The sequence below is a fragment of the Xenopus laevis genome, chromosome 7L (assembly GCF_017654675.1).
Source record: "Xenopus laevis strain J_2021 chromosome 7L, Xenopus_laevis_v10.1, whole genome shotgun sequence".
Lineage (NCBI taxonomy): Eukaryota > Metazoa > Chordata > Amphibia > Anura > Pipidae > Xenopus > Xenopus laevis.
Window position 1 is genome coordinate 126,893,152 of NC_054383.1, and position 27,300 is coordinate 126,920,451.

Consider the following 27,300-nt stretch of genomic DNA (forward strand, 5'->3'; position numbering starts at 1 on the left):
ATAAACATGAACTTACTGCACCTGAAGCCTAATCAAACAAATGATTTATGTTTTCAAAGTTGGCCACAGGGAGCTGTCATCTTGTAACTTTGTTAAACATCTTTGCAAGACCAAGACTACGCACATGCTCAGTGCAGTCTGGGCTTCAGTTGGGAGGTTAAGCTTAGGGATCGTCATAAATTATCAGAATAGCACAGGTCAAATAATATTTGCCATAGAAGCCATAGATACAGCAAGACTGATTAAGAATCCAGAATTCAGAATATGCAGACTGTACTGGATCTGTGGATACAAATCTCTTCACAGTCGCCGGCTGCTTTATAGGGAAACAAATAAAGCTGCTCGAGTTCTGGGAAGTAAGGCAGGGGAGCTCCCCCTGCCGTTTGAAAGTATGATTGTTTCCCTGCAGAGCAGTTAGGGACCATCTGAAGTTTCCTATCCGAAGCTCTCAGAGCAAATAAAATGAAGGGACAATTTCACTGCATACAGTCAGGTTTATTATAAAAAAAATTTAATTAAGGTATATTGGAGATAGGCTTCTTTTTCATTAAAGAAAATAAAAATGGGATTTAATTTTTTTTGCCTTTACATCCCCTTTAAACACCCAGGGTATCAAATACATTAAAAGCGTGGCCACGGCTGTGCCAGATGCAGCAGAACACAACATGCTGTATATCTCTACTTTGGTGCACAGTTCTAATAAAATTTATGCCCCCCTGCGTTTTACATGTGCCATGCAGCCCAAAAACCCAGGCCTAAGTGCAAGAGCATAAAGACTATGGCTACATAGAGGCAGAAAACTGATAGCAGAAATCCCCACTGGCCAACCTCAAAGTGGGGGGTGGGAACAAAAAGGGGCGGGCCATGATGTAAAAAGGGGTGGAGCCACAGCGTGCAATGACAAGAAGGCGGAGAAAACGTATGTTTTGAGTGGATTGGGGGTGGGCCAAGGGCTTTTGTTAGGGGTATTACAAATCTGCCGGCAGCTACATTGCCTGTAAATTTGTAATACCGGCCCCAGCCTGGCAACCCTAGACAACGCTAGACAGGGGCGACGTATGGCAGTGGGCTAGGGGCTCCCGCTATGTAAATCCGGCCCAGGATTTCTGCCCATCTTGCCCTAGCCTAAAACACCAAGAATTGTGTCTGGCTTTGCAGACGTGGGGATTTACTATGGCACAGCGATTACACCCTTTCAAAACTGGAACACTAATTTTGATCCCAGTTAAGGCACTAGGGTGCAAGGATGTTGTATGTTCTCTGTGTGGGGTTCCTCTGGACAATCCCATTTTCCTCCCAAAACATACAGGCAGTTTGGCTCCCAATGAAACAGACCAGAGTGTGCGTGACAGGGATTTAGATTGTAAGCTCCACTGGGGCAGGGACTGGTGGAAATGATGTGTAATGTCAGTTCGGTGCTTCAGGGTACGGTATATTAGTGTTAAATAAAAAGTATAATAAGACAATCTCATAATTGGTTCAGAAGTGTCTGAAGTTAACATGGAAGTGTTTTTCGGAGAAGTGGAGGCTGAACAGACTGTAATCGGGAAACATGAGAAGGGGGTTTCACTGAAATAAAAGCACCGCATTTGGCACAGACTGGGCAAGATCTCTCACTTTCTCTTTCATGTTAATTATGAGGAATCGGTTTCCAACTTGCAAAGGAGTATTCAAAGCAGATATAAGTAATAGTTATATGAGCAAAACAAAAGCAAAGTTTGTGGCTTATTAAAGGGAAACAGCTACTACTCTTTAGAAACCAGACTATGACAGTTGTGCTCAGGAAACAATACAGAAAAAGCTATATATATATATATATATATATATATATATATATATATATATATATATATAATCCCCCGAAATCCCAGCACTCACGACAAATGTTCACTCAGGGCCTAGGTGCATGCCTCGCAGTACTGCATACAATCCTCCTCCAAAGAAGCCGCACAACTCAGGACTTATAATAAAGTGATGAATTTATTAAGATACACTAACGTTTCGGCTGCCACACCAGCCTTTGTCAAAGTAACAAAATGTTAAAACATTTACCTATAAATACCCCACCAATGGCGAGAAAATAACCCAAACCCTCCCACTCTGACGTATATGCATGTGATTATATTACCCCCACCTAAAAACTCCATAAAATTTCAATCAACAAATAAATATCGTTTAAGTTAGTGAAATCCACCCTGTATGGTGAAAAAGTATCAAAATGCGAATAGCTTCAATGTCTCCTAAAGTGACCATCCGATACATTGTTGTAATGAAGACAAGTGTCAGCACGCTGATGATCTGTAGTGCCCATCGTGGATAATGTTATAAATTATTAATAAACATCAGTTAAAATGCACATCATTAAAAAGCTAATAGTCGGCTTAAACAACTGAATCAAAACAAACTTACCGCTATTGTGTAGCGACAACCGCCGTGCCCATGTGATAAACCCTTACCGTGTCAGCCTCATATTTACCCGGCTTAATACCGCTAAGTGCAAACAATCTCTCTGATCCTGCGGTCCCAGTGGGCCCGTAATTAGCTCAATCACCCAGTGTCAGAATATCTCACCCCGTGCGCCCTTTAATCGACCCACACACAGATTTGACGCACTAACAGCACTTTAGGAGACATTGAAGCTATTCGCATTTTGATACTTTTTCACCATACAGGGTGGATTTCACTAACTTAAACGATATTTATTTGTTGATTGAAATTTTATGGAGTTTTTAGGTGGGGGTAATATAATTACATGCATATACGTCAGAGTGGGAGGGTTTGGGTTATTTTCGCGCCATTGGTGGGGTATTTATAGGTAAATGTTTTAACATTTTGTTACTTTGACAAAGGCTGGTGTGGCAGCCGAAACGTTAGTGTATCTTAATAAATTCATCACTTTATTATAAGTCCTGAGTTGTGCGGCTTCTTTGGAGGAGGATTATATATATATATATATATATATATATATATATATATATATATATATATATATATTTATATCATTACTTTTTGCAATCTTTAGACTGGCTACAACTTTGGTGCAACATTAAAGCCAGTACTGGTCATAGACGCAAAGATCCGATCATACGAATCAACGTATGATCGGACTTCCCCATCTCCCGACCTGCCACTAACCATTACGATCAAATAAATCAGAAAAGAACAGATCAGCCGATTTTCTGCCCCTGACAGCAATCGTACGAAAGTTATGTCCAACCAAAGCTAGTGACAATCAATCACAGAAAATCGTACGATCGGCAATACACGCAGAGATATTACCGCAGCCAACAGAATTCTTTTAACCTGTCCGATCGACCAAACAACCGATCTCCACTGGACGAAAAATGTCGGGACTCTCCCCACACGAATCCTCGACCAGCCGGCTTAAATGCGGCCCTGCTAATACTGACCATAATGCCCAACCATCTGAGCACGTTTGCATATCTACAATTGTCTTGTACAGACCCTTTTTGAAGAAGATCCTGATACAGTTTGTTTCTCTCAGAGTTGCTTGTTTGGGGCATTGCATGGAAGGTCATATTACCCAATAACCAACCTAGTTAGTCAGATTATGCCAAACTTGACCTGTGTCAGGAGCCTATTGGTTCATGTATGGGTCAAAATGAGTACTTTTCCTTTAAATATGTGATGGGTCAGATTTAAAGGAGAAGGAAAGCTACGGAGGTATTTTATTGCCAATAGATTAGCTGCAATAGTGCAAGCTAGAATGCTATATTTATTCTGTAGAATGTTTTACCATACCTGAGTAAATAGCTCTAGAAACTCTCTGTTTGTTTAGGATAGGAGCTGCAGTATTAACATGGTGTGACATCACTTCCTGCCTGAGTCTCTCCCTGCTCTGGGCTCAGATTACAGTAGAGAAGGGAGGGGGGTGGGGGGAGAGGAGCAAACTGAGCATGCTCTTGCCCAGGGCAATGAGGTTTAAGCTGAAAACAGGAAGTCTGATACAGAAGCCCATGAGTACACAATAGAAGGAAAGAAATGCAGTGTTTCTTTTGACAGAGGACTCAGAGCAACATTACTTTGGGGGTTTACTGGTATATTTAGATGGACCTTTCTGATAAGACTTACTTAGTTTTAACCTTTCCTTCTCCTTTAAAAAGTCTGGTAAATCCTGTTAGCCCCAGGACTGCATGGCACCATGGCAAACACTTGGGTGGTGTTCCTTATATCATAGGGTGCTCAGTATGAAAATATACAGACAAATGAAACTATTATTGGGCACCAAGAGGGTCTCTTAAAGAGGTAATTATCATACCATATCATATCATGTGCCGATATCACAATATTCCTGCCTCTTGATGTCTTCCCAACCAAGTGCCCGTAGGCTGACATTTGTGCATGGATTAGTAATTAGCATGGAGAACGGAGGTGTGCACCCATGTGCAGGTGTGTATGGGAACAAACGCGTCGGGACAGGCATGAAATGGAATAATAGCATTGTCTGACCCCTAAACTTTAACGGCTGTTAACGCCCAACCAATGAGAACAAACAACATTTCCTACTCTCACGTTGAGGCAGAGATTATTTTATAAGTTTCCGGAAATGTATGTAGATCCTGGAAAAAAAAGCTTTCTCTACTTTGTGACCTCCCAACCTTGTAAAGCAGTAAAATAATCTAAAACCTTTTTGTTAGAATAAAAGAGATGTGTGGTGAAGTGCTGGTAAAAGGAAGAATGTAAAGTGACCAGAATGTTTGTATTCATGCACCATTAAAGTCCTAAAGTGGGAAAGGGCAGAGACACACGCTCAGATTCGGGGAGATTAGTCGCTCAGCGTCAAATCTCCTCTTCTTCGGGGCAACTAATCTCCCCGAACTGCCTCCCGCCGGCTAGAATGTAAATCGCTGGCGGGATTGCAATCGGTGCGCATCGTTTTCCGAAGTCATCCAAAGTTGTCTCACGAAGAGACTTCTGGCAACTTCGGAAAGCAAAGCTCTCTGAGTGCCATCCTGCCGGCTAGAATCTAAATCGATTCATTTTCCGAAGTCGCCCAAAGTTAGGAGCTGGTTGGAGGCAGTTTGGGGAGATTAGTCGCCCCGAAGAAGAGGCAATTTATCACCTTGCGACTATATCTCCCCGAATCTGAGTGTGTGTGTCTCTAGGGATATAAGAAGTAGAGAACAAACAATAGGGCAACAAATGCCTATTTAGCTTCTTACATAGTGGTGATTCTCTTGCTATTCTGACCTCTTCCTCTAACCTGTCACTTTAAGGCTACTAGGGTCACTGACCCCCCAAAATAAACAGAATGCACTGTGAGCTAAATTTTTAGATTTTTGCATAAAAAAAGCTTCTGTTCTGAACACTATGGTTGCTAGGGTCAGTGACCCTGTCACTAGAATTCCACTCATACCAAACTAGTAAATAGAAGAACAAAAAAATTGAAAAAACACAAACAATATAAAATGCAGATTGTTTTCGGACACTATGGTAATGGCCAGCTAGTAGTCCGTGGGCAGCACTTTCATGGCCCACAATATTTAAAGTACAGAAACCTTTCAATATGGAAACATTCTCAAAGCCCCATATGGTCCCCAGTTCTTTGCAATCAAACATAATGCTAGTGCAAACCACAGACTAAACCAAAGAAACAAACAGCATTGTCATCATGAAGTTCAAGGTATAAACATCCTTGTAAAATGAATGGCAAACAAACGCATGACTCAATACACTTGAGATTTCTCTTGGTTAAACTGTTTACTTTTCTGCCTTCCTTTCCCTGTAATCAGTCTTTTGAGCACTACCGGGGGTGTTGAGCTTCTTTGCTCCACTATTGGTCATTTTACTCTAAATTATGATAATTTCAGTTTGCCTTATGATTGCAAAGGGCAGGCCAACATCCTGCTAGCTGATTGCACCATTCTAATTCTAATATCTATTTTTTAAATTGTTTTTATTTTTTACACCCATATATATTCATTTTTGCAGTAATATTATCACATATTCAAAATTTTACAAGGATGGGGGGGTCAATAAATTCCCTTTATTACAGAGGATCTTGTTCGTGCATTTCTTCCCGATTTGTGTGATATGTATACAGATGTGGTGAGATGTAAGATAAATGGAGTCTAGAATTGTTTATAGGGGAACTATCATGAAAATAAAAAAAATAACATAAGCTTCCTCGTACTGAAATAATAAACCTTTTAAATACAATCAATCAAATATTCTGCATAGTTTCTGAAATAATCAAGTATATATATATATATATATATATATATATATATATATATATATATATATATATATATATATATATATATATAAATATATACGTATATATATTCACTATCCCTCTCTCAGCATCTGTTTCTCTTCATTCTCTCTTCATGCAGCAGTTGGGTGTCAGATATTCATTGACAGTTAGATCCAATATATCTTATAGGGGGGCTCCTTTCCTAGCAGATGTATTAGAGCTCACTCAAATAACTGATTCCAGTACAAACAAAATCGAACAAAATAACTGCCTTTTGCACAAATCCTGCATGTAGAGAGACAAAATGTCTGGTGAGTTTAATAGAGTGAGCTCTAATACACCTTCTAGGCAAAATGAGCCCCCCTATAAGATAGATTGGATCATTCATCTGACACCCAACTCCTGAATGAAGACAGAATGAGGAAATCTAAAAACAATATGACAAACCAATTAGAATCAAATAAGCCCGTTATTGGCCATATCTGTGGCTATTTGGGATATCCATTATTACCATATATTGGTGGACTCTGGGAGGCAGCCTGATTCGTCGTCAGATTGAGGTCACTGTTAGTTAGGATCAGGGGGTGGACTACATGAACCTTTCGATGTCCAATGAGAACAAGATTTTGGGTAAACGCTTCTTTGGTGTCTTAGTTATTCTTGAAACTGTGCCAGATTCAGCAATATTTCCAACATTGACAGCATTGGACTGGGGTGTCCACCATGGCCCACTGGGGCTAAAACCTCAAGGGACCCCATGCCACCACCATGAATCTACAGTGCCATGTTGAGCAGACCTAGCTCAGCAGTGCCCACCAGTTTTTTTCCAGTGTCACATGCCCCAGGTCAACTCTCAACCTTGAAATAATCTAGGGGTGACCCTGGCCAAATCTTGGGCCTTATAGGGTGACACAGTTGACACTAGGTATTAGAGTGCATCCATTTAAAATGTCCAGTAAAAGATACTTGCTGATTGGTTGCTATGGGTTACTAGACTTGATGCATACTTGACAGGCCACATGAAAGGATTGTGCACCCTGTGGTGTTACATGTGTTGTTCAACTACAAGTTCCAACACTGAGCATCAACTAATTGCTTTTTACCCTTTGCCCTCTACTTCTATATGAAGCATGTGAAGGAGCTGGTACAACTGTTGTGTTTGCTTTAGAAACACTTCTATAGTTTATATAAACAAGCTGCTGTGTAGTCATGGGGGCAGCCATTCAAGCACAGGATACACAGTAGATAACAGATAAGTGCTACTATAGTTTATATAAACAAGCTGCTGTGTAGTCATGGGGGCAGCCATTCAAGCACAGGATATACAGTAGATAACAGATAAGTACTACTATAGTTTATATAAACAAGCTGCTGTGTAGCCATGGGGGCAGCCATTCAAGCACAGGATACACAGTAGATAACAGATAAGTACTACTATAGTTTATATAAACAAGCTGCTGTGTAGCCATGGGGGCAGCCATTCAAGCACAGGATACACAGTAGATAACAGATAAGTACTACTATAGTTTATATAAACAAGCTGCTGTGTAGCCATGGGGGCAGCCATTCAAGCACAGGATACACAGTAGATAACAGATAAGTACTACTATAGTTTATATAAACAAGCTGCTGTGTAGCCATGTGGACAGCCGTTCAAGGCACAGGTTACTTAGCAGATAACAGATGCACTCTGCAGAATACCATTGTATTGGACAGAGTTTATATGCTATCTGCTAAGTAACCTGTGACTTTTCTCCTTTTTGAGCTTGAATGGCTACACAACAGCTTGATTATATCAACTTTAGTAGTCACATAACTTAAATTAACGTAACTTTTACCAGTGCATGGCAACCGTATATTATTACTGTTTCTTTAAGTGTTAATAAGAGTCCAACATTACAGGTGCCAGTGACTTTCCTATTTTGCAGCTGTTGTGTCTCTATAAACAAAAAGAGGAGCCCAAGGGAGATTTTGGATCTGAATATTTAATGGAGCAGCTTGATCCTCCATTGTTGCTCATGTCACAATGTCTTCTTTTGGTTGGGATGAAACCAGAACTTTTATCTTTGAAAGTTCAAAGGGAAAGAGCCATGAATCAAATTTAGACATTAACAGTCCTATTTAGAGTCAGTGGTTCTTGTTAGAGCAACCATTGATGCCAGGCTGTGTTATCTGACACTATGGCAGATTGATGCACGTTGATATATAAACATATCAATAATTTATAAATTATATTAGGGTCTGGTTTTCTCCATAAAACATTAAACATAAGCAAAATTTGCAGCCACCTGCCTAATAATCTATGGAGAAGTTTAAGTAATCCCAATATGGCTGCCTTCAATGATATCTGGAGCTTTTGCAGCAATGCCGTTGCCCAAGGATTTCAGTTTTCACAGCATGCTCCACCTAGTGGCAGAAGGCAGAATTTATTCATATTTATAAATATTCACATATAACTCTAAACGGTGCAAAGAAAAACCAACAAGAAAAACAAAAGTGACAATGTTCCTTAAAGGGATTCTATCATGATTTTTATGGTGTACTTTTTATTCTAAATGACACTGTTTATACTGCAAATAATTCACTCTACCATGTAAAATTTCATTCTTAAAGGAGAAGGAAAGGTTAAAACTAAGTAAGCCTTATCAGAAAGGTCCATCTAAATATACCAGTAAACCCCCAAAGTAGTGCTGCTCTGAGTCCCCTGTCAAAAGAAACACTGCATTTCTTTCCTTCTATTGTGTACACATGGGCTTCTGTATCAGACTTCCTGCTTTCAGCTTAAACCTCATTGCCCTGGGCAAGAGCATGCTCAGTTTGCTCCTCTTCCCCCCCCCCCTTCTCTACTGTAATCTGAGCCCAGAGCAGGGAGAGACTCAGGCAGGAAGTGATGTCACACCATGTTAATACTGCAGCTCCTATCCTAAACAAACAGAGAGTTTCTAGAGCTTTTTACTCAGGTATGGTAAAACATTCTACAGAATAAATATAGCATTCTAGATTGCACTATTGCAGCTAATCTATTGGCAATAAAATGCATCCGTAGCTTTCCTTCTCCTTTAACTTATCAGGTGTATTTTCTTTTTAGGTAATACAAGTGTAATGGGGTCTGCAGCACCTCCCACCAACCAAAAAACCAAAAATGGTGTGCAGGGTCAAGTGAAATATAGCAAATGTTTTATTGAGAGGAAAGAATGACCTAAAATATTGCACCATCCCATTTAATATTCCATAACTCCCAAGAGCAAAAAGATAAAATTTAACCTTTATTGGTATATATTAAAAATAAAAAATGAACCAGGGTGAAAAGTGTGTATTAAAATTACAATCAGGCGGAGCACATTTATTTGCTCTATTGTATAGTGTATCCCAGATGCTTATAAATTAATCATGCTCAAAATAGTATTTTCTTTTTAGTTGTAATAATGGTATGTAGGCGCCATCTCAGGTCATTTTGCCTGGTCATGTGCTTTCAGAAAGAGCCAGTGCTGCACTATGGAACTGCTTTCTGGCAGGCGGTTGTTTCTCTTACTAAATGTAACTGAAGGAGTCTCAGTGGGAGATCTACCAGGAAGCTGTTATCTTGTGTTAAGGTGGCCATACATGGGCCTATAAAAGCTGCCGACAGACGGATTCGGCAGCTTATTGGCCCATGTATGGGGCCCTCCGACGGGCTTCCCTGGTCGATGTCTGGCCGAAAGTCGGGCAGATGTCGATTAGAAAGGACTTAAAATCCCGTTGGATCGTGGCCGCATCTGTTCGTTGATGTGGTCCCGGGATCCGACCGCCCATTACCCTTCATTATGATCCAATTGTTGGGCCCTAGGGTCCATGATCGGATCAGCACAATCTCGCCCACCTCAAGATGGGCATATCAGGGAGAGATCTGCTCGTTTGGTGACATCATCATCATTTCATCATCACCAAATGAGCAGATCTCTCAGTGTATGGCCACCTTTAGGGAGCTATCTGGTGACCTTCCCATTGTTCTGTTGTTAGGCTGCTGGGGGAAGGGAGGGGGTGATATCAATCCAATTTGCAGTACAGCAGTAAAGAGTGACTGAAGTTTATCAGAGCACAAGTCCCATGACTTGGGGCTCCTGGGAAACTGACAACATGTCTAGCCCTATGTCAGATTTTTTTTATTGAATATAATAAAATCTGTTTGCTCTTTTAAAAAATGGATTTCAATGAAGCGTTTTGAAAACCTTTAGAAAAACATTTTATCCCTTTGATTAAGGACCGTTCCTAACTAACTTAAAAACTTAACTACAACTTTAAAAGTTGTTGATTTTTGACTTGTCAGGTGTCTAAGAATAAAAGTGAGGATTAAGCAGGTATAAAAATATCTGCATATTCCAATACTGTAGGATCAGCATACAAAATACTCTTACTAGTTCAGCCTGACAATGGAAAGGTGTGCCGTGCAAGGTGAAATTGTACATTTACAAGGATGAGGTTGAGCTGAATATTACAATGGGGCTGGTGTGAGAAAGCAAAGAGAAGTGCTTAATGTAGTCTTTATGGCTATTATTAGGCAACTGTTTGCTCTTCCGCTGATACTGTATATTTTGTATGATAACACACATTCCTAAAAGTTAAATGCTGGAACGTGAGTTTGTGTTGTATGGCAGAATGCACTTATACATTGCTAGATACACAGATCTAAATATTTCCAGACCGAGGCCGATCTTCGGGGACACAAACCATGAAACTTGCTTATCTGTTTTTTGAAAAGAATAAAAAACAATGGAGTCATAGATGGACAAATGTTGTTTTTTTTTTTGTCTTTACTTTGGATTGTTGAACACAAAGGCCAGAATAGTAGGAAGAGAAAAGTGTAATCATATTGGCATCCCAAAAACTCCATGGTGCATATAGTAGCATAGAGCCCCAGAGCCATGCCTTACATTGGGTGGAATAGTCAGGGTTACTGAGCTACACTCACCTGCAGTAGATTCAGACACCATGAAAGTCAAAATTGCAAAGAATTCAGGGAGCTTCTCTAGGTGGCAGGTCTAGGCGGGCTGAACTGATCACAATGCAGATGTCTACTCTAGATGAGGACCTCCCAATGGGATATTCTCAGTGTTTCCAGTAGATATATGGCTGATCCAATGTCGGCATGTGATCATAATACAGCACCAAGAATTACAAATTACATATTTTACCATATGCAGGACTTTTACATTTATTATCAAATTATTTTGTCTAAGGGCTAGATATCTCCCCATAGCTCTCCAGGAGCACTGAGGGAAACTGACCAACTCAACTTTTTATAAATTACTTCCTTAACTGAGAATTAAATGCCCAAGTTCAATCCTGCTTATTGTTTCTAGAATCTAGGGCAGGGGTCCCCAAACTTTTCTACCACATTCAATTGTACAAATAGTTGGGGACAAAACATGGAAATATTCAAATAAAGACTGTTATTGGTTATTTGATAGCCCCTTTGTGGCCTGCTAGTCTCAAGGAGACTCTGATTGGCAGTACAAATGAAAACTTGCCTCCAAGCCAAGAATTCCAAAATAAGCACCTGCTTTGAGGCAACTAAAAGCAACATCCAAGGGTTGGTGAGCAACATGTTGCTCACGAGCCACTGGTTGGGGACCACTGGTCGGGGACCACTGGTCTAGGGTAATAGCAGATCCTGGGATCTTTAATGCCACTTGTGACATTTAATTTATAATGAAGCAACTCACAATATTGCCATTATTTTCCCTTTTGGCCAAAAAGAGAACTTGCTATGTCAGACATGTGAGAGAGGAAGAGAAAGCTCCTGGAACCGTGGGAAGTCCCTAGAATAGTAGCTGTAAACGTTGTTCCGGAATTTCTTTGTAATGATGAATTTTGCCACACAGTAGATGAAGTTTTATAGATGTTAATGGAACAGTGACTGTGGGTATTCCCATAACTTGTTGCTGGATCAGCATATTCACAGATCATTGAGAATGTCCTCTTGGAACTGAAAGGAAATCCCCTGATACAAATCTGCTGGGAAAACAAATCTCCAGATCAGCGAGAGTACTTTTTTTGAAGCTCTTGTCTTTTCTTAGAAGGTTTAGTTTGTTTTACTTTTAATTTTTTTCTTGGTCTTCTCATATTTTGCAAGTTGCATGAGTTGGGATAAATGAAGCAAAATTCCTCAGTGAGGCTCATTTGATAAATTATTTTGTGTTCCCGTACGTGTGGGGAGAAGGGTAAGTGGGTAAGAAAGGAAATCACCTGACATGCTCATACAAGCAGGGGAGAGTCAGTAAGAGAAGAGTAAGTTATCTAGGTAAGGGAGAAAACTACCTTTGGTCTGCAAGGGTTAGGCAAGAAGAGTTGTAAGTAGGAACGAGAAGTAACTATTAACATTACATGACCATATAAAGATAGGAATTACTTTATTCGGCCAAAATCAGGAAAAGTGAGTAAGAGAAGAAGGTGACTTTTGTGGCCATATCTGAAAAAGAATGTCAAGAAAAGCATGGTGAGTGGCCTTCATCTACTGGGGATAGTCAGGGAGGAGGAGAAGTGTTAATTGAGGAGCTTCAGCTTGTCTTCCATTGGTTTGATTGGCCATCTAAATAGCTACTGTACCACATCCCAAAGCTGTAGATATTAAATGTAAGAATGAATTATATTGTTCAATTCCTAACTCTCCTTCACTCTCCACGCAGAGGGCCTACTGCAGTAACTCATGGTTGTAGGAAACCCAGGATTCCTCCTGGGCCAATCAGAGCTTCCAGTCCCCAGGGATCCAGTCAACCAGAAAACAAAACCTATGTCCCCTGAGCGAAAGAGTGAGGAGGATTGTCGGTGTGAGCTCCCGGCAGAGGAAGTGGAACGAGATTCTGTATCCTCCGAGGGTGGACGTGTGACTGACAGTACCGATGAGGAGGAGTCCAGCAGCACAGAGAGTGCACCAGCCCAGGTGAGTATCATCACAGGAGGAACCTTTTTCCCCCAAGGAGGTCCTTTGACCTTGGAACCTATCCAAAGAAAATGCCCTCTCTAATCCTGAAACATTTGCATTTTAGCTGAGGCTCCAAGGCCACTCCTGCAAAAAGCTGGACATTCTGCATTTATCTTATTTAGAAAGTGGAACGATGGAACGTTCTACAAATGGAGACAGAGTTCAGAGTTAAAAATGTCCATCATGTGAGACCACTGGGCTCCCAGATATGAGAAGCTGTTGAACAGCACTTTGAGATAAATGGTGTCACCGTGCCTGTATAAGGTGCTTATGGTAGGACAGGCCTTGGATAGAGCAAGACCAACCGTAAAGTTTATCTGAGCCTCACACTTTCTGCTGACGTCTTTAAACTCTACAAGTGACAGGGTGATAATGAGGGACGGAGCAATAATCTGGAGCCAGAGGGCTTCTGGGGGAAACTATTTCGATTATGTTGTATTATAGTAACATGTTTTACAGAGAAGCTAACTATATTCCCTAATTGTGATTAAGTATTTCATATATACCTGTTTCATTTACGTGTTTGTAATAGTTAACTCAATATGAAAAATTCTTGGGCTAGGCCTGAATCTAGAGCTGCCCCTAGAAAAATATAAAATAATGTCCCCTTGAAAACCCAGAGCTTCCATAGCCTTGTATAGCTTTCTTAATAGAATATCCAGGAATCATAGAATTGACATGACAGTAACTAAAACAGGACTGTGCACGGCTTGCACAATATGTATATTTAAAGTAAACACTTCATCATATCTCTTCTGACTTCTCCCTGTGCCCTGGCTGATGTCACCCTGATACCTCGGAATGAAACCCAAAGGGAGGGACACCAGTAACCAATTAATGTCCAGACATTTTTATAGTCAGCATTTTCACAAATAAATATAAGCCTTGGGGCTGCTTTTACATGAAAAACAAATTATAAAAATACAAATAGTAAGTCAAGGTTTTACTTCTTCTTCCCCTTTGTTCATGTGTTTCAAAGATATACATTGAACTTCCTGATTCTGCAGTGGAAACAGAACTTTGTTCTTTTCTTTAAAAAAAAAAAAAAAAATACCGCAAACAATATGGCTTTTATACCTGCTATCCCACAGTCACACTCTCTTTCCAGAGACTATTATCCACTGTTACTATAGACACCATCTCTCCCTACTATACCTGCTATCCCACAGTCACACTCCCTTCCCAGAGACTATTATCCACTGTTACTATAGGCACCATCTCTCCCTACTATACCTGCTATCCCACAGTCACACTCCCTTCCCAGAGACTATTATCCCCTGTTACTATAGACACCATCTCTCCCTACTATACCTGCTATCCCACAGTCACACTCCCTTCCCAGAGACTATTATCCCACTGTTACTATAGACACCATCTCTCCCTACTATACCTGCTATCCCACAGTCACACTCCCTTCCCAGAGACTATTATCCCACTGTTACTATAGACACCATCTCTCCCTACTATACCTGCTATCCCACAGTCACACTCCCTTCCAAGAGACTATTATCCCACTGTTACTATCGGCACCATCTCTCCCTACTATACCTGCTATCCCACAGTCACACTCCCTTCCCAGAGACTATTATCCACTGTTACTATAGACACCATCTCTCCCTACTATACCTGCTATCCCACAGTCACACTCCCTTCCCAGAGACTATTATCCCACTGTTACTATAGACACCATCTCTCCCTACTATACCTGCTATCCCACAGTCACACTCCCTTCCCAGAGACTATTATCCCACTGTTACTATAGACACCATCTCTCCCTACTATACCTGCTATCCCACAGTCACACTCCCTTCCCAGAGACTATTATCCACTGTTACTATAGACACCATCTCTCCCTACTATACCTGCTATCCCACAGTCACACTCCCTTCCCAGAGACTATTATCCCACTGTTACTATAGACACCATCTCTCCCTACTATACCTGCTATCCCACAGTCACACTCCCTTCCCAGAGACTATTATCCCACTGTTACTATAGGCACCATCTCTCCCTACTATACCTGCTATCCCACAGTCACACTCCCTTCCCAGAGACTATTATCCACTGTTACTATAGGCACCATCTCTCCCTACTATACCTGCTATCCCACAGTCACACTCCCTTCCCAGAGACTATTATCCCACTGTTACTATAGGCACTGATGCTGTCTTCCCGATTAAGTGGTAAATATATATGGTGAGTTACTGAGGTATCCCAATAGTTGCTCTCTGGGAAACCACTATGGTCTGGACCCAGGGTATCCTTAAAAGCCTGGACCTCCTAACACAGCTCTGCTGATATGACCAATCTTATAAATTCTCCAACACTGCAGTCATTCTGAGAGAGGGTGGGTGTAGTCTGAGACATAGAATGCTTTCATGGAAAGCTTATACAATGGTTTTATATGTCTTTGATTTCTTGCTTTTTTCCCCAGCAGGGGAAGACCATTGGGAATGCAGTTCAGAGGTGCCTGGAGACTGAGCAGCTGAAGGTCATGAACCATATTTCAAAGCTGGAACAGAACCTGCGGGAGTTGCAGCTGCAGAGAAGGGAGCTGAACATAGAGGTAACATATAGGACCATTCTGCACCCCATGAGTCTCTTTGTTTCAGCAGTCCCAATATCTTATCTCACCAGAACATGCTGAGGTGTAAGTGATGCTTGGCCATCACAATCACATTATTTTCAACAACAAAATATTCAGTTTTAGTTTCCTGAAATCTTGTTGCCCACTCCTGATCTAGTGCGTAGCTTACCGACCCAACTATGAGGCTAAAATAACATCCATTGGACCAATATCAGGGATCTGATCAGATTGTAACATCATGGGCTCAATGGGTATGAACTGCCCTTGGTAAAAATACAAATGGCTTTTCTACACCAGCAGCCAATAGTAATGTCTGGATATTACCTGGGTATGCATTTATCAGCAATAACTACTTGGCACTACAAGTGAGAACAGGGGGTGAGGCAAGCTTGGTGTTGCAGCCGCCTCCCTCCCCAGGGCGCTCACCTTTTTGGTCGGGGGGGGGGGTCCACAAGGGCAGCAGAGAGGGCCAGGACGCTAGTTCAGAGAGCATAATTGCGCTCTCTGCACTGGAAGAGCCGAATTTCCCGTTTGAAAACCGTAAATTCGGTTCTTAAAGTAACAGGAGCGGCATTTTTGCCGCCCCTGGTACCTTGCGGGGCATTGCCACCTGAAGCGAATTTCTCACCTCGACTCGTTGGCGGAGCACCCCTGGTTGCAGGTCTGTAATTGGATGAGGGTTGGGGAAAAATATAATATTTGCAGGGTTGCCAGGGCCTGCAAAGTTATTTTCCTGCCTGTGTGTCATATACCTGCCTTTAATAAGTCTTTTGTAAGTCTCTAGTAACCAACCAATTTATTTACTACCAGTACAGCTTATGCCATGCTCTCTATCCACCCCAACAATGCCCTGTTACGCTCGGACATGCCCTTGATTCCCTTGAACCCCCACCCAATTTCCTGGTTAGCTGTGTCACCTTTTGGGGCCCGCTATTTGGAACTGAACTAAATGGTGACCACTGAAAGGTGTGCCCTGCAGTTGCCTAATCCAATAGTGGGCACCTTGCCACCCTTCTGATGTTGTTTACTAACAGCTCCCAGGATCCCACTGATAGCCGATTTAGTTCAACAATATTTCATAGGTCACTAAATACCTATGTTTGGTGTAACCCCATAAGCTTCATGCCCATCACATTGTAGTGATGCTAGTGTAAACATCAAGTGAATTCTCCCTATTAAAGGAGAACTAAAGCCTAACTAAAGAAGTAGCTAGAAATGTTGTACATTAGGTTTTGTGCTTCTGTACCAGCCCAAGGCAACCACAGCCCTTTAGCAGTAAAGATCTGTGTCTCCAAAGATGCCCCAGTAGCTCCCCATCTTCTTTTCTGCTGATTCACTGCACATGCTCTGTGCTGCTGTCACTTACTGAGCTTAGGGACCCACTCACAATATACAGTACACATGGAATAGAAATGTCACAATATAAGGCTGATTAGTAATTAATACAGATAATTACTACATGGCAGCACAGAAACCAGTGCAATTAGCATCAGAATTTAATAATCAGCCCTGTAGCATCAGCTTATATTACAGGGGAAACTAATTTTCTGCTGGATAATTAGTGACGAGCCCTAAGCTTAGCTTCTCAACAGCCAATCAGAGCCCACTGAGCATGTGAGTGTCACAGACACTTTCCAAGATGGTGACCCCCTGTGACAAGTTTGAAGTCCTGGATCATTGCTGCTATTGACAAGCTGGAACTTTACCCTCGTGCAATAAGCTCAGTATATAAGATAAGGCATTTTTAGCCATATTAATTTTTAGAGTTTAGTTTACCTTTAATAATCACAGAATCACATTGAACATTCCCCTCTCTCTTTCTCTTCACCATTCTCCTGTGTTTTGGTTTCATTACTGACCTGTTCCTTTCTATAACCCCTCCCCGTACAAAGCGCGTTGCATCCCGACAAACCTGTATTTCCAGACCCCACGCCCTGAGGGGAGGAATGAAACTGCAGTCGGGAAGGGGTGGGCCCAGGGTTGATGACAGACATTGAAACCGGTATTTAGCGCTTTTATAGGAAGACTCTGTATTTACAGAATTCATTTCTCCTGTGGCTGCTACACTCTTATGTTTTTACTTATGTACGCTTTTAAAGGGGGGGATATAAACCTAAAAATAAAATTTAGCCTAACAAAACTGAGCAACTTTTCAATATACATTCATTACACCTTTCTATTGGTTTTAAAGTTATTTGTAAATATATTTGCTTTAGGAAGCAGCGTCTGTCTGTCCCTTTCTGTTCTCTGCACTGCTGGTTCTGAGTTCTGAATCAATGCTGGAGGAGCTAGTTGATTAGCGGGCCTGTCTAGGACGGATGGGAAATGACTTCTGCTATATTGTTTCAAGAGTCTGAACCACCAGTGCAGAGAGGGACAGGCTTTGAAACCACTGATATCTGTTTGTGTCAAGACCGCCGGGAGCGCGAGGAGTCGCGTCCGCTCCCGGCGGCGAAGAATCCAAGATGGCGGCGCCCAGTCAACCCACGTGGGTTCCGACGCCGGCGCCGTGACGTCAGCGCGGCGCGACGGTCGCAGGCGCGCTGACGCTGGCGCAAGGGCGCCAAATTCAAATATAAAAGGACGCCTGAGACGCCAAGATGGCGCCCGAAAATAGGATCTGTTCCTGTATTGATTCCTGGGTTCCCTGTTGCCTATTCCTGTTATCCCTGAGGATATTCCTGTTTGATCTCTTGTTGCTGACCCCCTGCCTGGACTTTGGACTTTGATTCTATTCTGCCTGCCTTGTGACCTGTTGCCTGAACTCGATTACCCTTTCTGCTTTATCCCTGGATACCACGATCCTGATCCCTCCTGAGGGGCTTCCTCCTAGATCCGGACTACTCCCCAGAGGGGGCTCCCGGCTCCCTGACATTATTTTCGGGCCATGGATCCTTCTGAGGAAGCCACACCTCATGTCGGACGAGCGCTCCGCGGACTGGCATCCCGCATGGAGGACTACGAAAACCAGCAGGTTCGCATTGGGCAAGCACTCGATATCCTGCTAGCTCAAGTGCCTTCTGAGCCTTCCACTGCTCCACCTACTGGAGATCCCCCCATGGCGGCAGCCCCTACGAACGCAAGCTACCCGACAGGTGAGCCTCGCATTCCACCTCCCCCTCGCTTCAGTGGGGACCCACAAGCCTGCAGGGGATTTGCCACACAATGCCAAATTCAATTTGAGTTCCAACCCACACAGTTTCCAAGTGAGCGTTCCAAGGTGGGGTATGTGATGTCTCGATTGGAGGGCAAGCCACTGGAGTGGGCAACGTCTCTTTGGGAGAAGAATTCCCCGGTGACTTACGATGTTAAAGACTTTCTCCAAGCTTTTCGCATAGTCTTTGATGCTCCAGGTCGGGTTACGAACGCCCCTGCCCGTCTCTTGCAGCTCCGGCAGGGAAGCCGCAGTGTCAATGAGTACGCTATAGACTTCCGAACTCTGATGGCGGAGACTTCCTGGTGTGATGACGCTTACAAGGCCGTATACTACCAAGGCCTATCCATCCGCATCAAAGATGATCTCGTCTCCAGAGAGACTCCTGACACCCTGGAAGGGCTGATCGCTCTATCCATTAAGGTTGACACCCGTCTCAGAGAACACCAGGTGGAGAGAGAGCGCAGCAGACGATTTTCTCCCATGTTGGCCCCTCGCTTTCAAAGGCCGATTCTGCAAGCACCCGCTGTCCCTGTGACTCATGTGTCCACGTCTCCTCTGGAGGAACCTATGCAAGTAGGAAAGGCTCGCCTCTCCGAGCAGGAAAGACTCCGAAGACGTATGGCAGGTCTCTGTTTGTACTGTGGTGGGCATTCCCATTTTGCCAACACCTGTCCTGCCAAAGCCAAGAGTTTTGTACCCCGAGGTATGTCTCAGGTTTCTCATGTAGGGGGCATCACTCGAGGGCCTCAGGAGAAGTATCAAAAAAATTCACGCAGACTCCTCCTTCCTTTGCAGATTCACCTGGCAAGTAAATCTATCTTCGAAAGGGCCTTCCTCGACTCCGGAGCGGATGGCAATTTCATGGATGCCTTTTTTGCCGAACGCATGAAGATTCCCCTGCTTCCATTGTCTTCACCCCTGCGAATTACCGCCATAGATGACAAACCCCTGGAGTTTGAATTCGTCACAAAGTTCACGGCGGAACTTTCTGTACAAGTTGGGGCGCTGCATCAAGAAAAACTTTCATTCTTCATCATTCCCTGTCCCTCTACTCCAGTAATATTGGGTCTTCCGTGGTTACGTCTGCATAACCCCTCCATAGACTGGTCCACTGGGCAGATCTCTCGTTGGAGTTTATTTTGCCTGCAACATTGCCTTCCGCCAAAACCCCTCGAGAAGGTGAATGTCTCCTCTGCGGAATTAAAAACTTTGCCCTCCACTTACAAGGGATTTTCCGATGTCTTTTGTAAAAAGTCGGCAGAGTTCCTTCCCCCACATCGCTCCTACGATTGTCCGGTTGAACTCCTGCCAGGAGCTATGCCCCCCAGAGGGCGCACCTACCCTCTCTCTCCTGCAGAGACTACCGCTATGAAGGAGTACATCCAAGAAAATCTCCAGCGGGGGTTTATCCGCCCTTCTACCTCTCCTGCAGGGGCTGGGTTCTTCTTTGTGGAGAAGAAGGACGGAGGCCTTCGGCCTTGTATAGACTATCGGGGTCTGAATAAGATCACCGTGAAGAACAGGTACCCCCTGCCCCTGATTGCCGAGCTCTTTGACCAGCTGAAAGGGGCAAAGATTTTCTCCAAGTTGGATCTCCGGGGGGCCTACAACCTCATTCGCATCCGGGAGGGTGACGAATGGAAGACGGCATTCAACACTCGGGATGGGCACTATGAATATCTTGTTATGCCCTTCGGCCTATGCAATGCCCCTGCCGTCTTCCAGGAGTTTGTTAATGATGTGTTCCGAGATCTCCTAGGAAGGTTCGTAGTCGTATACTTGGACGACATCCTGATCTTTTCCTAGGACCTTGAAAGTCATCGCTCCCAGGTGAAGGAGGTACTCTCTCGTCTGAGGAAGAACTCTCTCTTCGCCAAGTTGGAGAAGTGTGTCTTCGAGGTATCCAAGATCCCCTTCCTAGGATACATTATCTCTCCAGAGGGATTTGAGATGGACCCCGTGAAAGTGTCGGCCATCCAGGAGTGGCCTCTCCCACTGAGTACCAAGGCAATCCAGAGGTTCATCGGATTTGCTAATTATTATCGACAGTTCATCCGGGGGTTCTCTTCCCGCATTGCACCTATCCTGGCCCTCATTCGGAAAGGGGGTAAACCCAGCCTGTGGCCTCAATCCGCCATAGAAGCCTTTCAGTCCTTGAAAGAGGCCTTCACGTCCGCTCCTGTTCTCCGACATCCCAATCCTGCACTACCCTTCTGCATCGAAGTTGATGCTTCTGAAGTCGGAGCCGGAGCTATCCTGTCTCAGAGACACTCCACTGATGGAAAATTGCACCCCTGTGCGTTTTTCTCCAAGAAGTTCTCATCCGCAGAGCAGAACTATGATGTCGGAAATCGAGAACTCTTAGCAGTCAAGCTTGCCCTTGAAGAATGGCGTCACCTCCTGGAGGGCTCTGAAATTCCTGTCCAGATTTTCACAGATCACAAGAATCTGGAGTTTATACAGTCCCTCAAGAGGCTAAATCCCAGACAAGCCAGGTGGGCCCTTTTCTTTTCCCGTTTTAACTTTGTTTTGACTTATCGCCCAGGTTCCAAGAATCTGAAAGCCGATGCCTTGTCTCGTAGCTTCACTCCGGTGGACCGTGACCCTGAGAGGCAGGAACCAATCATTCCACCAGTCAAGATCATTGCCTCTCTGTATCCCCAATTTGCCGACCAGATTCTGGCTGGGCAGTCCTCGGCTCCTCAAGATACTCCGATTGGCATGGCCTTCGTCCCTCCAGAACTTCGCCTGGCCATCCTGCAACAAACCCACTGCTCCAGACAAGCTGGACATCCTGGTCCGGCCAAGACCCTTGAACTCTTGAGGCGCCTAGTCTGGTGGCCTGATATCCGCAAGGATGTAAAGGACTTTGTGGCTGCTTGTAATGTCTGTGCCACTTCTAAGCCTAGCCATTCCCGCCCCAGCGGGTTGTTACAGCCTTTGCCGGTTCCCTCTCGTCCGTGGACGCACCTCTCTATGGACTTTATTGTCGAACTTCCTCCCTCCGGTGGGAATACTGTGATCTGGGTTGTCATTGACCGCTTCAGCAAAATGGCCCATTTCATCCCTTTGAAGAAGTTACCCTCTGCGGTGGAATTATCCCAACTCTTTATTAAGTACATCTTCCGCTTGCATGGTTTCCCGGTGGAGATCGTCTCCGACAGAGGCACCCAGTTTACCGCCAAGTTCTGGCGTTCTCTATGTAAAGACTTGGGAATAATACTTAAATTTTCATCTGCCTACCACCCGCAGACGAATGGGGCAGCTGAACGTGTGAACCAAGCCTTAGAACAGTTCCTGAGGAACCACGTGTCTCTTTGCCAGGACGATTGGTCTGACCTCCTCCCGTGGGCGGAGTTTGCTCATAATAATGCATGTCATTCCTCCACAGGAAGGTCTCCATTTATGGTGGTGTATGGACAGCACCCTCAAGCCTTTCCTCAGGACTTCGTGTTGTCGGACGTCCCGGCTGCAGATGATCTGACAGCCCATATGCTTGCTATTTGGGCTGCAACCAAGTCTAATCTGGAGAAGTGTGCTCTAGTCCACAAGACTTTCGCGGATCGCCGTAGAAGGCCCTCTCCTCCCTATAAGGTGGGTGATACTGTCTGGCTCTCTTCCAGGAATATTCGCTTGAAGGTGCCATCTCCCAAGTTGGGTCCGAAGTTCCTGGGTCCATTCCCCATCTTGGAGATAATTAACCCTGTAGCCATCAGACTTCAACTCCCACCAGAGATGAGAATCCCCAACGTGTTCCACGTCTCCCTGGTGAAGCCCACCGTCTCCAACCGTTTCTCTGGTGTCCAATCTCCTCCTCCTGCTGTCTCTGTGGAGGGTCAACAAGAATTCGAGGTGGAGAGAATCCTTGATTCCAGAATCTCCAGAGGGTCCCTTCAGTACCTCATCCATTGGAAGGGCTTTGGCCCCGAAGAATGCTCTTGGGAGGGACATCGTGATGTGCATGCTCCTCGTTTGGTAAGAGACTTCCACTCCAAGTTTCCCCAGAAACCAAGTCCCGGTGGTCCTGAGGCCCCCCGTGAGGGGGGGGGTACTGTCAAGACCGCCGGGAGCGCGAGGAGTCGCGTCCGCTCCCGGCGGCGAAGAATCCAAGATGGCGGCGCCCAGTCAACCCACGTGGGTTCCGACGCCGGCGCCGTGACGTCAGCGCGGCGCGACGGTCGCAGGCGCGCTGACGCTGGCGCAAGGGCGCCAAATTCAAATATAAAAGGACGCCTGAGACGCCAAGATGGCGCCCGAAAATAGGATCTGTTCCTGTATTGATTCCTGGGTTCCCTGTTGCCTATTCCTGTTATCCCTGAGGATATTCCTGTTTGATCTCTTGTTGCTGACCCCCTGCCTGGACTTTGGACTTTGATTCTATTCTGCCTGCCTTGTGACCTGTTGCCTGAACTCGATTACCCTTTCTGCTTTATCCCTGGATACCACGATCCTGATCCCTCCTGAGGGGCTTCCTCCTAGATCCGGACTACTCCCCAGAGGGGGCTCCCGGCTCCCTGACAGTTTGGAAGGTTGCTTAGAAGGATATTTTCTTTTGTTTTCCAAACTGTATTTTTGGCTTTACATCTCCTTGAAGCTTGTTCCCTTGCAGAGATAAAAAGCACTAAGTTGTGATCTGACAATTATGTTAGACATCTGGTCACGCCAGGCTATATAGATGACATTTTTGACTAACTGACTATAGTAAACACATTTTTTTATTTTGCACAGCCTTTCTATTTAACCAGTTTCATTTTTATACCGAACTGTTCCTTTAAGATGAGTGGAAATGCACCTCGGGGCAGCTGATACTCTTCATAATCGTTTGATAATCAGGAAACTGACAGTCAGCAATCATGTGACAGATAATGTATTATCTTGTAACTGCCAACTGATCACTGGCATTCTGTAACTGCTTCAATTTTATATCCATTAAAAGCCTGAGTAAGTATTAGTGAGGACCCAGCCATTAGCGATGGGCGAATCTTTACCATTTCTCTTTGCTAAGAAAATTAGCGAAACTCCAAAAAAACTTGCGAAATGGGGAAAAATTTGCGAAAAGCATTGAAGTCAATAGGTGTCAAAATTATTTTGACACGTGACAATTTTGACACAAGCAACAATTTATTTACCTTTTGTACAAATGCATTAAAGTCAATGGGCGTCAGAATAATTTTGACTTACAACAGTTTTTATGACAATTATTTTTTCACTGGGAATATTCCCACAGCGAATTTTCACTGCACTTTAGTGAAAATATTCACCATCCGGACATTTGTTGCGAATTCATTCCTGGCGAATAAATTCTCCCATCACTACCCATTATACCTACCAACTGTCCAGTTTTTCGCGGGAAAGTCACGATTTTGACAGTTCAACCCGCAGTCCCGGATTGTTACTGAAAGGTCCAGACTTTCTATTTGATGTCCTGCACTGACCAGCCAAAAGTCAGCCAATAAAGTTTCTAAAACTTAATTGCCTTTTGGCAAAGAGCCCAGAATAGGTGCAATTAGATACTTTTGTAACAATTTAAGATAATCAATGAAAGATTTGTAACAATTTAAGATAAGCAGGGCTGTTAATTAGGGGTGTGGTCCTTCTTTCTATTTCCAAAATGTAGGGAGATATGACTCATGAGTGTTTGAGGGTCACATTTCAGCCAAAGAATCTTCCTTTTTTTGATTTTGTACAACCTACACAACACACTGTACTTAATGGGAAAACAGTGTCAGACTGGGGTGTTCAGGGCTCACCGGTGTTGCTGCCTGGGGGTCCCCCAACCACGTTTCAGGCTACAGCTCCTCCAAATGCTGCCTCCCCTTACCTTGTGTCAAAGAAGGGACGGGGCCCTCCGGGTTTTTCCCCATCGTACCGTGAGCCCAGTCCAACCCTGTGTGCAAATGAAACACACCACTGCCCCAATTTCCAAAGTGTTGGCAACCCCTTTATTGAGATAAAGTTCATTTACAACCTTTATGTTCTCAGTGTGCAAGGGGGCATATATACTGTCATTATAAACTTCCAGTCGTTGGTATTGTTGCAGGTGAATACGTGGAAGGATGTGGGGATTATATTCTGCATTGTGGCTGTAAACAGACACATAACAAAGGCTGATATTTGCAATGGGGACAAAATGATCTAATGAAATATATGAAAAATAATTTATATCAGATGCTGAATAAAGTACAGACCCTGTATACATGTCCTTATGGTACACAGCTCTATAAAATATGCCCAAAATACCAACCCCATAAACCCTCCTGGGACACAGAGGCTTCTCAGAAGCCTGGGGGTAGGTTTCTAAAGAAGTGGGAATTGGGTTAATAATTGCGGTGCTTTGGTTGCTTTGTCACAGTTCCAAGGAATTTCTAGCAAACATGAAGGAGGCCCCTGCCTTTATTTGTGGCTCTGTCTTCCTGACACCTAAAAGGCAATGCTGTTTATTTTGCGGTACTTGTGTCATTACACACCCAAAGTGTCCCCACCTTAGCTCAGGGCTGCCGCCAGAATGCTTCTATTCTCCCAGGCTTGAACATAAACACTGATATACATTCCCACTTGCAACTCATCCCACTGCCTTGTGTGCCAGCACTTAGAATTAACCCTAACCCCTGGCAAACTCGATTTCTCTCTCGACTTACATAAATATCCCCTAATATCTATTTGATGAAATCTGTCCCCTGATAGTGGCAGTTGTGTGTTAGAGCAAGTGTGAGTTGTTTCAGCTTTGCTCTCTATTTAACTTTGTTTCTTTGTGTCTTACAAGCGCCATACATTAAAAATTGAATAAAGAAAGAAGGCACACACCTTTATATCGAACTACGGGGTGCTAATCCATAGGTGACTCCCCATAAGGGTCTCCATATCGAATTGCAAATATTAAAAATAATGGATTGCACACCGACATGGGTCGTGCTATCCATTATTTTTAATATATACATTAAAAATTGGACCATCTTGTACTAACAGGTATAGGATCCGTTATCCAAAAAACTCAGAATTACAGGAAAGGACGTCTCCCATAGACTCCATTTTATCCAAATAATCCAAGTTTTTCTCTGTAATAATAAAACAGTAGCTTGTACTTGATCCCAGCTAAGATATAATGAATCCTTATTGGAGGCAAAACCAGCCTATTGGGTTTATTTAATGTTAAATGATTTTCTAGTAGACCATACCTGCCCCGTTTAAACAGTCCCGATTTTGACAGCTCAAGCCGCAGTCGAGGATTGTTACTGAAATGTCCCGACTTTCTCTTTGATCTCCTGCACTGAACAGCCAGAAAAAGATACAAAGTTTAGTTGGCTTTTGGCTTTTGTCCAGAATATGTGGCAGGTGCACTTAGATACTTTTGTAACATTTTAAGATAAGCCAAGAAGCAATTGTAACAATTTAAGATCAGCAAAGAAGCAATTGTAACAATTTAAAATAGGCAAAGCAACTATTTACCTTCATTAGTAAAACTGTAATAACACAAAAACCACAGGAATGTGTTCAAACTTTCATAACCTGCCAAATTTTCTAAAATGAACATGGTAATTAGAGGGTGTGGCCAAAAAATGGGCGTGGTCAAAAACTCCCAACATTTTGGAAACAGAAAGAGGGACAAAAAGATTTGCTGCGCGGAGCTCTGCAAATTGTTTTGACCACGCCCATTTTAAGTCCACACCCCCTAATTACCATGTTCATTTTACAAAATTTGGCAGGTTATGAAACTTTGAACACATTCCTGTGGTTTTTATTTGTTATTACAGTTTTGATAATGAAGGTGAATTGCCCTTAAGATGTGAGTCTAAGTTCTCCCAAGAGACCTGCTTATCTTAAACTTAAAACTATCTAAGGGGGAAATTTACTAAAGGGCGAAGAAAATTCACCAGCGTGATGTCATTTTGGCACTTCGCCGATTTACTAACGGTAGCTGGCATAATTTCGCCAAGGAGATAGACTCTGGCGCAACTACGCACTCTAACGCCAGGCAAATTTTTCGGTCTGTCAAAAGAGCGTTACTATGCAAATTCACTAAGTTTTTGATATTACTGAACGTTACCTCTATCGCCAGACTTACCTTCACCACCTCAGACCAGGCGAAGTGCAATAGAGTAGATAGGAGTTCCTCAAAAAAAAGTTGAAAATGTTCCAAAAAACGCTGGCGTCTTTTCCTATTTAGGGCTAGTCCACACGAGGAGATTCGGGAGATTTTGTCGCCTGAGCGACTATCTCCCCGAACTGCCTCAGCATTTTTCCCCATAGGCTAGAATGAAATGTCTCCTGCGCTAATGCACATGTGGCGATTCGTTTTCAATTTCGCCCAAAGTTGCCTCAAACCGTAAATTTTGTTTTGGGGTACCCTCCTTGCCCCCTTCATTTGCTTACATATA

At 43.5% G+C, this 27,300-nt stretch overlaps 1 protein-coding gene across 5 annotated transcripts in view; it reads left to right on the plus strand.

Moving 5' to 3' along the window:
• phldb3.L (pleckstrin homology-like domain, family B, member 3 L homeolog) overlaps window positions 1–27,300 on the plus strand; it is a 58,742-nt gene that overhangs the window by 11,495 nt on the left and 19,947 nt on the right. For 4 of the 5 annotated variants that reach the window (XM_018226461.2, XM_018226462.2, XM_018226460.2 and 1 more), the window contains 2 exons: window positions 12,886–13,139; window positions 15,616–15,747. In XM_018226461.2, the coding sequence (XP_018081950.1) occupies window positions 12,906–13,139; window positions 15,616–15,747 (366 nt within the window). In that variant the 5' untranslated portion in view covers window positions 12,886–12,905. The remainder of the gene's footprint in view (window positions 1–12,885; window positions 13,140–15,615; window positions 15,748–27,300) is intronic. The other variant, XM_018226463.2, reaches the window with a different exon arrangement.